The sequence below is a fragment of the Engraulis encrasicolus genome, chromosome 16, assembly GCF_034702125.1.
Source record: "Engraulis encrasicolus isolate BLACKSEA-1 chromosome 16, IST_EnEncr_1.0, whole genome shotgun sequence".
Classification (NCBI taxonomy): Eukaryota; Metazoa; Chordata; class Actinopteri; order Clupeiformes; family Engraulidae; genus Engraulis; species Engraulis encrasicolus.
Window position 1 is genome coordinate 5,753,034 of NC_085872.1, and position 15,251 is coordinate 5,768,284.

The 15,251-nt window shown below is 42.9% G+C and overlaps 1 protein-coding gene across 1 annotated transcript; it reads right to left on the minus strand.

Annotated features, from left to right (window-relative positions):
• Nucleotides 1-1,498: 1,498 nt before the first annotated feature.
• fhdc1 (FH2 domain containing 1) lies at nucleotides 1,499-13,135 on the minus strand. Its single transcript, XM_063219847.1, has 11 exons — nucleotides 12,722-13,135; nucleotides 11,346-11,407; nucleotides 8,756-8,858; nucleotides 7,914-7,999; nucleotides 7,631-7,731; nucleotides 6,552-6,622; nucleotides 6,233-6,340; nucleotides 5,950-6,020; nucleotides 5,677-5,794; nucleotides 5,342-5,506; nucleotides 1,499-5,123 (listed from the first exon to the last, which is right to left on the minus strand). Exons 1-11 carry the CDS (start codon nucleotides 13,133-13,135, stop codon nucleotides 2,952-2,954), a joined length of 3,471 nt encoding a protein of 1,156 aa, XP_063075917.1. The 3' UTR covers nucleotides 1,499-2,951.
• Nucleotides 13,136-15,251: the final 2,116 nt, after the last annotated feature.

Sequence of the window (15,251 nt, forward strand, 5' to 3'; positions counted from 1 at the left end):
AAGTCTACTGTGTGCTGATGTTGGCTATACATAAAGACAGGCTCAAGTCAACATCAGGCAAAGCACATTCAGACTCATGAAAATGAAAATGGTTCTCATTTCTAAAAGAAAGCTCAGGCCCCATATAAAGTATTTAAACAGAGACGAGAAGGTACTTCTGAGGAAAGGTTTATTTCTTAACACAGCACAAACGTATGTACAGCGTGCAACAGTGTAGAGATCTGATGTTTTAGACTGCTGTTTGTTAAAAATGACAAATGCCACTTTAAGACACATTCTGATTACCATTTCCACACAAGACTTCCAACTTAAAATAAGCACAATATTGCTGCCTATTTGTCAAAGTGCTTGCTAAATCTAAAAAAATTAATGTGATCGACATTATGAAATTGATCAAAGCAATGAAAACAACATGTGCATGTAATTTCTGAAACATGTAACTAAATTCATATTTTACCTTCAAATGTCTTAGAGAGATTAAGGTCAGTAAGAATGTCCAGATTATCCACCCTGTTTGTTCGTGATAGCATCACATTGATCCACTCGGTCAAAAAAGTAAAACGGACATAATTAAACAACTTTGTGACAAAAAGACTACAGTAGAAAGGTGGTGGATATCCAGCTGAACTGCACAGTGTCCACAGAGGGCATATGTTCCTTAGACCCTAAAGTTGTCTTCAAAGTACCATTACGACAGTTCCTGAATTTCAGGGTTATTAACATCTCCAGTTGAGTGCCATTGTATATCATCATTTTGCTACCTCAATCATATATGTTAATGACATTGAAAAGAGAGAGTGCATAAAAGGAACCATGATTGAACAGCGGCTGTGACAGAAGACTAGCTGTTAACAAGGACTCTGATGCAAGGGTAGCTGTTGTTGGAAACAGTTACCCCAGAAACAGAAGCAGCAGCAGCAGCAGGTGGCTTAGTGCCGTGGTGCTGGTGTATCTGGGGGCAGAACATTTTTAAGTACATCTCTTCGACAAGCTTTCTGGTCTTAAGGTAAATGGGGTGAGTTTTTGTACATCTTGAGCACCTGGATGTGACTACACTGGAACATACATTTCTTTGGACTATGTTAGCGTACATAAGCACAAGGAAAAGAACCGTGTATAAAGAGAACAGCGCACCTGAATTTTACACAATGTCCAAGTAGGCTATCTAATGTCCAAGGCTATCTAATGAAAATACAGAAAAGAAATAAAACAGAAAACTTAGTTTATGACTACTGTAGTAAGTCAGTCTAGACAACCCCTTCAAATGTTCATCATGTACAAATCTGTGATCAAAAATTATATTTTTGCAGTTTGTAATAGAACTGTAAGTAAATGGTTAAAAACATTCAGCTTTTCGGTGCATTGTGTGTGTGAAGTGTGGGCTATTCTTATTTACATTGTGGATTTCAGCATAAAGAACTTGCCACATACTAAACCACATTATGTTGTTCATATAGGGAAGCAAAGCATAAAGCATAAAGCACTACATGTGATTCAAGTCCATTATGGCACAAGGCCTTCCACTAGGCAGGACAGGCAGAGCAAGCATATTCAAGGTCTGTGAAAACTACAGCATTATGCCAGCATCGATGATTATCACTTTTGACAGCATCACACTTTGTTAGTGTCTGAGGAGACAGCTGCATACTCTAATAACTACAATCATAAGGGTCAGGCTGAGGCTGATGAAGACACACCATCATGGACTGTCATGCCAACATGTTAACTTTGGATTGGGTTTGTGAGCTACAGTGCATCAGTCCATGGGACAGCTACATTTGCTTGCTTTTTCAGACATTAAGGACTCGTATATAGAAGAAACACTTCCATTGTGCATCTTATCCACTGGAACAATGGATACACTCTAAATAGTACACCTACATAGGACATTGCAAACATAAATACAAGACGCCACACAGGAAGAGGTACTACAGAGTTCCAATATAATCCAGTCATTTTAAAGGTGTAAAGTGCAGTTTTGTCAACAGACATGAAAATGCGAGTCCATGAAACAGCAGTATTTAACAGTCTACCTGTACATTCTATATATCTATGTGTCTTTGTTTTGTGTATTTACATTCGTTAAACATCAACAACTTAAAACAAGGCAGCAAGAAGGCACAAAACAAAGGAGAAATCAAAAATACTGAAAAATGTATTTACACCATACCTATAGTATTATAGCTGTCTAAAGTCAGAGAGTCCTACATATTTTCCTTTTTATAGCTAAAACTAATCTTTGCGTCTTTCACTGTTTTCATTAACTACTCAGTACGCATTGTTGATATTTTCACCCCAGAGTGTTTCATAGACTGTAGATTACAAAACATGCTGGACCTCCAACACCTGCAAAACCTTCAAAGCAATTTAAATAGGCTTGCACAAACAGGAAGACAACAAACTCAAAACAGCAAAACATAGGTGACAAGGCAGTTCCTGAAAGGTACAGTATAGTGCCATCTAAATGGCAGATGAATTAGCAGCGTGAAAAGTACTGGCAATAGTCAGCACCGTCTTTCAGTACTGACACAGACAGGCTTAAAGCTGTTGCACAATTGTATATGCCATGCAATGTTCACAAGGCAATGATGTCAGTTATTTCACAATGAATGTATAGCTTCTAAGGACCCTTGGTGCATGTATGACACAGCATATAGTATGTGTCATAATAATAGCAAGTGACCAACAACTATACACACATGACCCAGCTAAGAGAGGATGAAATATGAGATGAACCGCTTGAGAAAAATCATCAAGGCAGTATAAGTAAAGGCCTGCAGAGATGCCCTGATGTATGCAGCAACTCCATTACAGAGTTGCACGTACTGCAGCAACTCAAAGGGATTAAAAGAAACATTCATTGGTAAGGCTTGAGAGATACATAAGTCATAAAATCACAGGGTTTTTTTCAGAAACATTGATTGATGGGATATCCTGGGAGTTCAACCACTTCACTTCCATGGAGTCTTGCTGGACATGGAAGACAGCACAGATTTCTCAGAGAAGTTGCTGCTCTTTCGTGAGCGTTCGCGGCTGGGTGGTGGTGGTGGGGTGTCACTGCGCTGAGTGCTACGGCTTGAGGCCCTCACACTCTGTACTCGCCTCAGGGAGCTCGATGACTTCTCCTCAGCCTGTGAAGTTTGGGACCCTCCAAATGCGTCACCCTTAGCACTGCCCATTGCCTTTTGAGAGCCGCTACGACCCAAAGTAGCACTTCTGACTGGAGTTGCTGGGCTTGATGGTACGGATGCCTCTTTCTTTGTCCTGGAGGAGAATGCAATAGTGTTGCGAGCAAAGCTAGGCAATGTGGAGAGGAGTTTCGAGCCACTGCTGGATGCCTGTGAAATACTTTCGTCTGCTGCCGCCTGAGCCTGTGCTAGTGCCCTCATTGCGGAGCGACACATTTTCTCCTCTGGCGCAGGCTTAGGGACGTTCCGCAAGGGTTTGGCATTGGGTTTGCGAGAGGACCCACGTGGAGTAAGATCCCGAGCCCAACGAGTCATGCTGCAACAGGGCATACTTCCTCTTCCTCCACTGGAGTCCGCTGGTGGGAGACTAGAAGGGCGAGCAGGTCGAGGCGTCTTCTCAACACCCCTTCTAGATGGAGTGCTTTGGTCACGGAGTGGGCGCCTTGTCTCAAAGCTCTCATGTCCTGAAGGCTGTCTCTCAACCTTCCTCGTACCACTAAAAGAGCGGTTAACCTTCGTAATAGGTACCACCTTTCGCATGGTTTGGGTCTCAGAGGAAGTTAGGGTCCTAGGGGAACGACCACGTCCAAGGTTTTGGGCTTTGGATGACGCCTTGTTTCTGGATGCAGGTTTGGGGCTGCATGTTTGCACGGCTTTCTCGTCTACTTTCTTGTCATCGCCTTGGTTTACACTGTCGGACTCTGGCTCATCACATGAGCCAGACTGGGTCTCCAAGGCTAGGCTACACAACACAGGTCCAGGTGGATCCTCTGTGGACATGGACTGATCATTGGTTGATGTGGATTCTATGTTTGAGGACAGGGAGCTTGGATCTCGGGGAAACCTGAAGTTTCCAGGAAGTCTGGGGTCAAACCCCATGCCTTCACGAAACACTGGGGAGCTCTCCAGCTCTGAGAAGTCCAGCATGACGGAGCAGTCCGTCTCGGTGCAGTCCAACACATGGAACATAGGTTTGTTGCCACACAATGAGGGGTCCAGGGGAAGGGGTGTGTCACATGTTGTGGAGGAGACCGTGCTGTCGTCTTCTTCTTCTTCATGCTGCAAGAAGGCAGTTTTGCTCTCCCACCCTGCACCAGGTTTGGATGCCTCCTCTGAGCTCTTGCTGGATGGAGGGGTGTCCAGGACAAGGCTCTTTGGTGTGTTCCTCACCTTCTCCTCTAGTTCAGTGACCAGCACGTCTTTATAGCTGTTTACCCGCTCATTGTTGTTGTTGCTTGGACTTGACATATCAAATGGTTGGAGGCCAGTCACCAATGTGTGCCTTTCAACACTGATGTTCATGTGGCCCACACCTTGTCTTTTCTTCTGAAAAACATTCATGTTATGAGGGGATACGCCCCCTTCAGACACACTTGAGTACTGGTTGTGATTGTTGTCATAGGGGTCGTCTTTTGCACTGTACCGTGTTGAGTACCTGGGCAGTGGGCTGATTGGCTCTGTCTCTGGAGAGGATGCCTGCCTCTCTTGGAGCAGGAGGCTGTGTGGCTCAAGCTCACGATTGTCATCCTGATTTGCTAGCCAGGCCATTGTCCTCCTCTGATGAGTTCTGCTCGAGCGCGGCAGACTGTTGAACTTGGCATAGTCCGTGACGCCGGGACTCGTGCCAGAGAGCAGTTCAAGGTAACCGCGGAGGCTCCGGTCCGCTGCGGTAAGATGGCGATAGCGGCGGGCACTTGCCGAGCGGCCCAGTGGACTGTGTGGATTGTGTGGGCTGTGAGGCCGCGACTGCAGCAGGAAGTCCAACAGGCCTTCCTTGGTGAGGGTGTCTACGTCTGTCTCGCTGCTGCTGCGGCCAAAGCCACCGTTGGCAGACTGGGCTCCTGCTGCGCCGGCCATCCAGGCAAAGCGGCGCTCCTCCAGCTCCCTCAGCCGCCGCAGACGGGCCTCCTCCTTCAGCTCACGATCTGCATTATCCTGGGGGGATAGGACACATACAGAGTAATACCTTTGTCATATGATATAATGTTAATACTTGAAACACACAGTTATGAAATATATTTCCGCTAACTGTATAGATGTAACACAGTGCATGATATGTTCCGGTATATACCACCAAATAATGTTAAAATTGCTTAAAAAAGAAGCTAAAATGCTACAAATTTGCTTAACTCACACAACAATGCATTTTGTACCTTGACTGCCTTCTTGAACTTAAGACAGAAGTCCTGGAAGATCCTGAAACATTCATCAAGCTTAAAGCTGTCTTTGTCTTCACAGAAAAAGTCTATGAGAGCGTTGCCCTCCTTACGAAGGTCCAGCCTGCGTCTTTTGAGGTCTTGCAGAGTTCTTGATGAATTCTGGTATAAAAAGGAGACAGCTAGTATTCAATCATCCCTTATCAATCACCACTTTCAAATGCAACCATAAGTTTTTTTAAGTATCATAAAAATGTCAGTATTAATACATCACACTTAATAATGTATTCAAAAAATGTTTTAAAAGAAAGTTATTAACAACTGTCAATCACCTGCAAAAAGGGCTCCAGTTGCCGCAGAAGGTCTGAGTCAGCCTGGATCTTTTCTTCCAAGGAGCGGGTCTTCACATAGAGTGATGAAAACTCTGTCTCAATGTTCTCCACAGAAATCCTGAAAAGGTAAAAAAGCTGAAGGTTTAAGATACTTTGTGCAATTTTTATCAAAAATATTTCAGCACATGACATGAGGCATGACTGAACAGTGTTCTGGAGTACACGCAGATGGTGGTGATGTGTGGACAGAAATCATGAAGCAGGCAGGCCTACCTGACAGCACTCTGGACATGTTGAAGTTTCTCTGGGAAATTCAACAGACCTTCATCTTTCTTCTGTGCTTCCTGTATTTCGTAGGACATGTTGAGAAAAGAAATGGCATGTTTCACAAAGACCATGAAATGTCTATTTCACACTGACATTTCATTGGAACAAAATGGACATGCAGTGACATACATTACACATTTTCACATTGGAGAACACAACATTATTGAATGGATGAAATACTGAGTATTTCTGTGGGCCAGTACTGTATGTTTGTGACAATCCTACTCACCAGAGCAACAAAGTGCAGCAAATTCATGCCTGGTTTGTTGGCCTTTGTATCCGCCAGAGACAGCAAGGAAGACAGCTTGAAACCAACAGCATTGCCAGCATACCCACCCTGCAGTGAAACGACAGCATATATGCTCTTGCCAAAACTATAAAATCCTTTAGCACTCCTCACTTCAGCTATTATGCCAGTCAGAAAGTGAAGGAAAGATGAGGACACATAGGGCAAGAAGCAAAGACGTTTCATGGATAAAGAAGAAATATAGCATAAAAGGGACTGAGCAGAACAGGAGAGAAAAGCAGGCAACACAGATTCTACTCACAGCGTTCATGATATTTCCAGCTTGGAGCACCAAATGAAGTATTGCATGCAATTCCTCACAGGTCATTAGCTCTGCAACAGATAAAAAAGACATAGGGCTCACTACCATACCAACTACATGTGGAAAATGATGACTGATACTGATCCTTTTGCAACGTTTTACAATGGCACAGGGTATTGAACCAAACAGCAAAGGGAGAGACGTTGAGTGGCTAAATTAACAAAATAATTAGGATAGGCCAATATATATTGACCTATGTATAACACACTACAGTATCTCCATCAGCAAAGCAGCATTTAGAGTTTCTCTTGAAATTGAATGGATTCATATTGGCTAAAATTGGTTGGCTCAACCAGCACAACAGATCCTAATATGGTAAAAGGGGGTGGTAGCAACTACTCCTCTACCTGCCAAATACAGTGACAGACAAATGTTTCCACCCGAGTGGAGTGCAGATGGGTGGCAGAATGCTGAGCTCTGAGAGGAATCTAATTTAGAGGGAGTGCATCAGCAAAACTGTAAGGGTTGCATATGCATGGACAAGATCACTAAGGACAATTTTCTTTGTTTCTTTGTAAGCTAAAAAGCCTCTCTTATTACTGCAAATGTTTTGTGTGAATATTTTGTTTGCATCATAAATGCAAATTAATCATTTTCAGTCTGGAAAATGAACTGGAAATTATGTTTATTCATTCATTTGTTTATCTATTCAGGACAATGCACATTAATCAATACATCAGCTTGAAAGCTTCAATATAAACATGCCAGAATTAGCATAGATGCTAAATTTCCTCTGTTGTCCTAAGGTAGGCCTACTACTAATAAAACAAATAACAAGAAAACAAACAGTAGCCCACAGCATGACACAGAACAACTCCACACAACACAAACATAAGGTAAATGAAAAATACAAAAAGTAAAAGTAAAAATAAAGTAAAAGTAAATGTGAAAGTAAAACAATGTTAATTCTATTTATTAATGGGAGCATGTCTGATTTGTTTGGAGCCACTGTTTAAGGGTCATTTTGAAGATGTTGAAGTAGACAGAGAGCAAATGATGTGTTTATTAGTATTCAGTACCTTCTGTTGCCATGCGGATGACGTTAATCTCTCGGCTCATGACGGCACACGAGGGGAAGAACTCTTCTTTTAGCACCATGGCCTCAATCCGCACTTCAAAACTTGAACATCAAAAAAAGTGAAATCAATACTTGACCCAATTGAGAGCAAACACGCAGCAGCATAGCAATGACATGCATTACACAAGTCCAAAAAGATTACTTGGCCTCCTTGAGGATAATCTCAGTAAAAATATGAAATACTGTAAAAAAGGTAACAAAACACTATAGTGAAGGTGACCTACCGTGGCACCCCAATTAAGAGGTACATAAAGGAGTCCACCAATGCCAGTTTCTCTGGGTCTCCATTGAAGGACTGGAGCTTCTTCAACTACGAGTATTATCAAAACAAACCAGGATTATTCAAGAATCATAGTTTAAAGCAGTGGTTCTTAACTGCAACAGTCGTGACCCACAATTTTCCATGGCCATGTTTTGACACAATATTTTGCCGCACCTGTCGGAATGTTCAAATAATAATAAAAAATATATCCATGCATTTATATGTATCATCGTTTGCATTGTATAATGACAGGAGAAGAGTATTAATCATGTTTCAATTTCTCTTCGACTTCAATACAGCATGGTGTTTCAATATACTGATGATAAAAGGGTGAATTAATACATTTTTACACCACGTCCGCGACCCACCCAGAACCCCTCCGCAACCACTTTTTGGGTCCCGACCTACCAGTTAAGAAACAGTGGTTTTACGTATCTGTTAGGTGTTCTGTTCTAGGAATAATGAGCAAATGAAAACACACCCAAAGGGGTGGCAGAAGACCTCGATGTACTGCCGTATCAAATAGATATGACTGTGCTTGAAATGCCATATCCATATCTATAGACACCTTAACAGATGTCCTTGAATGAGGTCATTTGATAGAAGAAACAGTATTCTGCTCTGGGAGAGTGAACTTCGTGAAGAAATCAATGTCATGCAATATGGCTAACACTAATGGCCTGCCTCACTGCCATTCTCTCTCTCTCTCTCTCTCTCTCTCTCTCTCTCTCTCTCTCTCTCTCTCTCTCTCTCTCTCTCTCTCTCTCTCTCTCTCTCTCTCTCTCTCTCTCCACACAGACACACCTCCTCTGACTCTGGCAGCAACTTCAACAGCTCCTTCAGTGGCTCCACACCGTAGGGCTGGCTGTTGCCGAGGCGAATGTCCTCCACAATGGCATGGTTGGGTCTGTGGAGAGCATACATGTTAACGACACATGACTTACTAAATAGCAATAGAAAGACTGTATATCATAAAATCTACATCCTTAGTATGTGTCCATCCAACTTATTGTATGAGTTATATAAGTTCATATATGAATTATAGTTTATTATATGAATTATATAAGTTTCGGGCATGGAAAGAGATATCACAATGGACCTGTTACACATGAAACGCCACATAATGTGTCATATCTCAAATGGTAAAATTGAGCTAGTGGTCTTTTAAATGTAGCTAAACCAATATGGACATCCTGTAATCCCGTTGTGTTTTCTCTGTGGAAAATGTTAACGTGTTCAGTTTCGGTGACGTCACCCCCAGCTTTTAAATCTCTGCTACCGAGACAAGTGGCACTACAGGGCCAATAAACACTACGTCATATCCTCATTAGTGACACACAGTGGAAGGGGAAGGAGGGAGGATATCCAAACACTAGTCACAGAGCCCCACCTGATATGCAGCCACTACTGTGTATAAAGTGAAGCCCAGCAGGGAAATGAGATGGAAATCTTTAGCAAACAATGCAAATACAGAGTTACATGGACCTTCTGTGTATGCAAAAGGAAAGGGGATGTAGCTTCCATACTACTTCACTGTATTCTTTTATACATGCCTTTGGAGGTAAGAGGACGAAAGGGATACAGTACATACACATATTACACATTCATCCATATTCTATTACAATTGCTACGTTTACATGATGTTTTAAATTAAATTGAATAGTTCCATCGATTTTACTTTGATCTTTCATTTAGTTCCGAATTGTGAGGTGTTTGCATGATGTTTCAAAACGGATTTAAGCTTTATTCAGAATTAAAGTGAGTTAATTCGGAATTAAAATCATCATGTAAACGTAGCCATTATCTAAAAACAACAACAGATAAATTGTGGGTGCATACACGTACATGTTCACGCTCTCTGAGTTTGAATGATATTTCACTCATAACAAGGTTCTTTATATTAAATACATATGCGCAATACATGTATTTCAATAAAGTTATTTCCTGAATGTACACGGCCTTTTCTTGATCTTCTGTAAGTTGTCAACTAGCTTATCTCTGGTCCCAGCTGGTGTTTTCTCTTCTGCCCTTAGACACTACCATCACCATCTGAGATTTCTCCAGGGAGCCACTCCCTACAGTACAGTAGCCTCTCGGCTAATGGAGTCTCTTTGGTTAGTCTGATGTCTTACTGTGCACTGAACTCTACTGTGTACACACGGAGAGGAAAAGGAAAGAGGAAGAGGAAACACTAAAACACACATCTATATTCATAAGTGGTGTACCTAGTACTCAAGACTGGTCTTGGTCTTGAGACTGGTGTTAAAGGGGTATGCCACTATTTTGGGGCTTAATATTGTTGAAATCGTTGGCCGGGGTTTATAAAGGTGGTAAAGCCTCTTATTTTTCATGTTAGGCGTTGTCTTGCTTTAAGACAAGTTTAAAGAGGGAGTATGTCGCTAAGCTAGTGAAAGTCAATGGATCACTGTAGCATGTGTGATCCATTGACTCTCACCAGCTTAGATACTTGTTCCCTCCGAACAAAAACAAAACAAAACAACAAACAAATAAAACGCCTAACATGAAATATAAGACACTTTACCACCTTTATAAACCCAGGGCAACGATTTTAACCGTATTCAGCCCCAAAATCGTGGCATACCCCTTTAAGACCATTTTTGCATAGACTTCATTTGGTCTGGGTCTTGCCTTGGTTTCAGGTATACATTGAAGCTGTCTTGAAGGGATTTGGGAATAAAACAAGCCCCTCATGCTCACCACAACATCTTAGCATAACACAATGTTAAGAAATATGTACTGTGGTGATTTGTGTTTAGTATCTGTTAAAGGGACAGTTTGGTCAATTTCAACATGCAGTTGTATTACTCACGCTACCCTTGACTTGTCAGTACCTGGTGATGCCACATTTTTCGGCTCAGCCCTTTCCGAGATATGAGCAATTCTAATGGGGGCAGCGTTTGTTTACATTTTTAAAAAATGAAACATAGGCCAACTCCAAATATTTTCCCAAAAGGTACTGCTGTTTGCTGGTTGTCTGCTGATGTTTTATAACCTTTTGGGAATAAATAAAAATGTTTTTTTGAAATGTAAACAAAGAGCTGCCCCCATTACAATGACCAGGATCTCGGAAACGGCTGAAGAAGAAGACAAAAAAATCTCAGGCACTGACAAGTCCAGGGTAGTGTGAGCATTACAACTGCATGTTGAAATTGACCAAACTCTCCCTTTGAGACATGGTGCCCTTTTTAAACATTAATCTCCACTTATCTAAAGGATGATCACAAATCAGGCATGTAAATGGACCACAATCACCACTCTGCTCCTCCACAGGGAGGCAGGGTTTCAGACAAAGCATCATGTTACCTTCTGCAGGCACACCAGAGAGTTCATCAGCTGCGACGGCCTTTTGCACACGTCACTTTCATGCACTTACTTCTTAAACTGCTTGAGGAAGATCCCGACATTCATGCCTCTCTTGGAGTCCAGAATGCTGACCTAAGAGCAGCATAGAGAGGAAGAATTAAGAGGCTTATTGATTAGCTGCAGTCTTACCACACTTCACACTATCTGCTGTGATCCAGTGATCAATTATGTGATGGGTGCATGTAAAGTGTGAGAAGATTTCACTGGGCTGATTTGCTTTAAGGTTGTTTTCTCCACGATGTGTCACCATGATGATATACAACAACTGACTGACATAAAACAACACTTTACACTCCATATTTAGAAATAACTCAGCTTTCAAATAGCTAGATGTGCATCATCGTTCAGGTGATCACATGACATGCCTGTGATCAGGACACCGTGCAATGTAAGCCTTTGTCATCCCTGCTTCCCTGAGGTCATGTGACCACTGAATGGCCCAAGAGGCTGAAATTTCAGACAGGGCCCCACGTGCTGGGCAGTGGGCACCCTCCCTTGAGGGAACAAAGCCAGCGGGGGTCTTAATTATAAGTGCACTAGTACATTCAGTCCTGATTTGTTTGACGATACAAATGTAGGTATGGTAACCAGATATGGTTTGACCGCATAACAACACACAAAGCAGAAACGGATTTCAATGTTGAAAAATAGGGAATTTGTACACTAAAAGTACACATTTAACATGTCTGTATTCTAAACAATTGAAGATTTATATTTCAAATAATTGTCAGCTGTTAACACAATAATAAAAATGTATTGGTTATTGAAGGAGATGTTTCCAATTTGATTTTAGCTTTCATGTTCTAATTTTATTTAGTACATAGTGCTGGCAAAGGTCACGTAATGTGATGTTAATAGCAGTAAGGTCAGCAGCATTCAGGTAAGAAGACATAATTGCTTTACAACTTTTTAAACCTGTTGTCATAAAGGCATTCACTCATCCCAAATGGTTTGCATAAAGGCCTTTTACTGTGAGCAGTACATCACCACAGGTATGCTGCAGTTTCAGCAGAAAGTTCTTTTATCTATCTTACATAAACAAACACACATACTGTATGTACTATCATGTATGCCCTTTTACAATTCTATGAGTCCCTGTCAATCCAGCGGTTTATATATTGGCATAATGTGAAGTGAAAGTAAAAGCCCAACTGGGAAACACCTATTCCTATTGTCATTGTGACACAGCACACAACAAAATTGCATTTATGCCTCACAGGTGCAAGGGGGCAGCCCCCATTGGCACCCGAAAGCGAGCAGTGCGACGGGAAGATTCTCAGCGTATCTCAGTCATGGAGGAGGATGGGGGAGAGCACTAGTTAATCTGTCTGACGCCCCAATGGCTTACCCATGACTGCCCTTCCCCCCAATATTCCCCCTTCTCACCTCGTCTTTGCTCTCCTTGAAGGAGGCCCTGGAGCGGCCACGGCGAGGCTCTCCTATGGACAGAGGGCCTCTCCCAGCGCTCTCTTCCTGCTGACCAAAGAGCTCCTCCACTGTGCGCACATCAATCTGGTATTGTTGCTGCCGCACAGCCATCGTCCAGATGTTAGGCTTCCCCCGCACCTTCTCTTCTGGGATGGTCTTCCAGTAGAAGCTACGCACCCTCCGCTTCTTGCGCAGGCCATGGGCCTGGGTACCCAAAGGTGGGGGTGGAGGAGGTGGAGGTGGGGGTGGAGGGGCAGCAGGAGGGTTCAGATCTGGGACGGTAGCCCCTCCGTGCGGAGTGGGCTCGGAGATGGAGGTGTGCCCCGGCATGGGGTTGTCGCTAAGTCTCTGTGTCTCACTTGCCAAGCTCATGGTGCCTGAGACATGCATTGCAGAAGCTGCCACTGGAGAATCACGATGTCCCTCCTCTAGGAAACTAGTCAGTGGCAGTTTCACTTGCTAAAGAAACTCAGCTCCTCATAGCCTGTGATTAATCAATCGATGTAGGAGATTGCTTGTGGGAATGAATGGAGCTATGGAGGTGTCCCACATTCCCATCACAGTAACAGTGTTAGTGCTCAGTCTTACACCACATATGACTATCCATTAGGCCATGTAGGTTCCAAACCCAGGGGAAGATCCAAAGGTCCACTGCATTCAGCTGGGGAAGACAGAATTAATTAGAATGAATGAAGTAAAAGTTAGTTATGAACATGTAGCAACAGCTAAAGCACAGACTGACTTATGAGTATTAGACTGAATAGACTGGAACCTTAGTTCGATAAAACTTGAAAACAGTTTCAGAAAAACAAAACACTTTAAACTCTGAACATTCATTTCTGCAGTGTGGATGTGATGGGGATGTTTGACACGTCAAAAGAGAGCATTTCAACAGAGCACAGACCAGGAGTAGAACTAGCATATTTGGCTAGAGGACACTTTGATGGCTCTTGGTCAGGTGAAGTTCAAAGCGACACAGTTAAGTGTGACAGGCATCCACAGCACAGGCATGGTACAGTAATGAATACGCACACATGCCAGACCCCTGACACACCTGAGAGCACTGTTGGCGGAGTTCAGTCACGCCACAGGCACAGGATTCACTTAGCAACAAGCTCACCTGATCCCGCTGAATTGTTTATTTTTTAATGCCCATGACGTCACAGGAAGATTCCAGTTCCACACCAGCATAGTCGTTAGACTGAGCTAGCCTTTCCCCCTTGGGTCAGTCTCATGTTAAATTCATACTCCAAGCAGGTCAGTGGAATCCTAACCAAGCTCTAATGATTTCTGCCAACCTCCTCTGCAACCAGAGGATATGGCATAGTGTCTTCCTAATACACCCGGGTGACTTTCACTGTATGCCAGGAACAATACACCTCATCATCACTGCAATTACACAAAGTTGATTCAACAGAAAAGTGTTAATATACTGTGTTTTTCCAGCTGAAATACAGGACCAACAGTGGCATTCTTTGGTGTACACTGGGTTAAGACAATGAAGCAAAAACTTGAGAATAAGTTGCATATGGGCCAGTGACATTTTGTAGTAGCAGATGTCAGGTGGTGTAACCACAGCTAATGCTGCTATTGTATGGATTACATATTTTCCCCCTGGATTATCTAAGAAGCATATTCATTGTTGTACATTTTTTGACAGAAACAAGTAAGACAGGTAGACCAAAACACAGGCACAGATACACAGAGACATTGATCCACCGTAGTGAGTAACGAGAATGAAACTTTACACTAGGTTCCTCCAGGATATGGGCAGAGGGATGTGAATGGTGCTCCGTCAAGCTATAGTAGCAGACATACAGCAGTTCTGTAAGGTGTGGTGAATGGTCTATTTATCGGAAAGACTACGGTTACGCACAATTACTCTAATTGATGGGACTGTCTCTAACCCTTCCCCACAGCCGTTGGGGTGCACACCCAGCTACACAACTACGCCCAAACACACACACACACACACACACACACACACACACACACACACACACACACACACACACACACACACACACACACACACACACACACACACACACACACACACACATACACACACACACACACACACACACACACGGGTGGAATATCTACGTTGTCTAATGACAGAGACTGCGTGCCTGCATGGACAAAGAGCAGTCAGGGGTGTCGGGTGGTGCCCTTTGCCCTCCCCTGCTGGATCTAGAGGATGCTCCCTTCTGAATCGCTCTCCCTTACAGGGTGTGTCAATGAACAATAGGCCAACGAGACCCCAAAACAACAAAGCAGACCTCTCTTCAAACAGCGGGAACATCATTCCCCATCCATCACTAAATTGCCAACTTTTGTGTTCCTATAATATATATTTTTTCTATAATAGAAAAGGAGTCAAATTTGACAGAACTATGTATCTCCACAAGTGCTGGTTTTGTGTAGTCATCATGCTCTGGAAATCATTCTGCTTCACTAGCTAATAGGACAAACAAGCACTTTCATT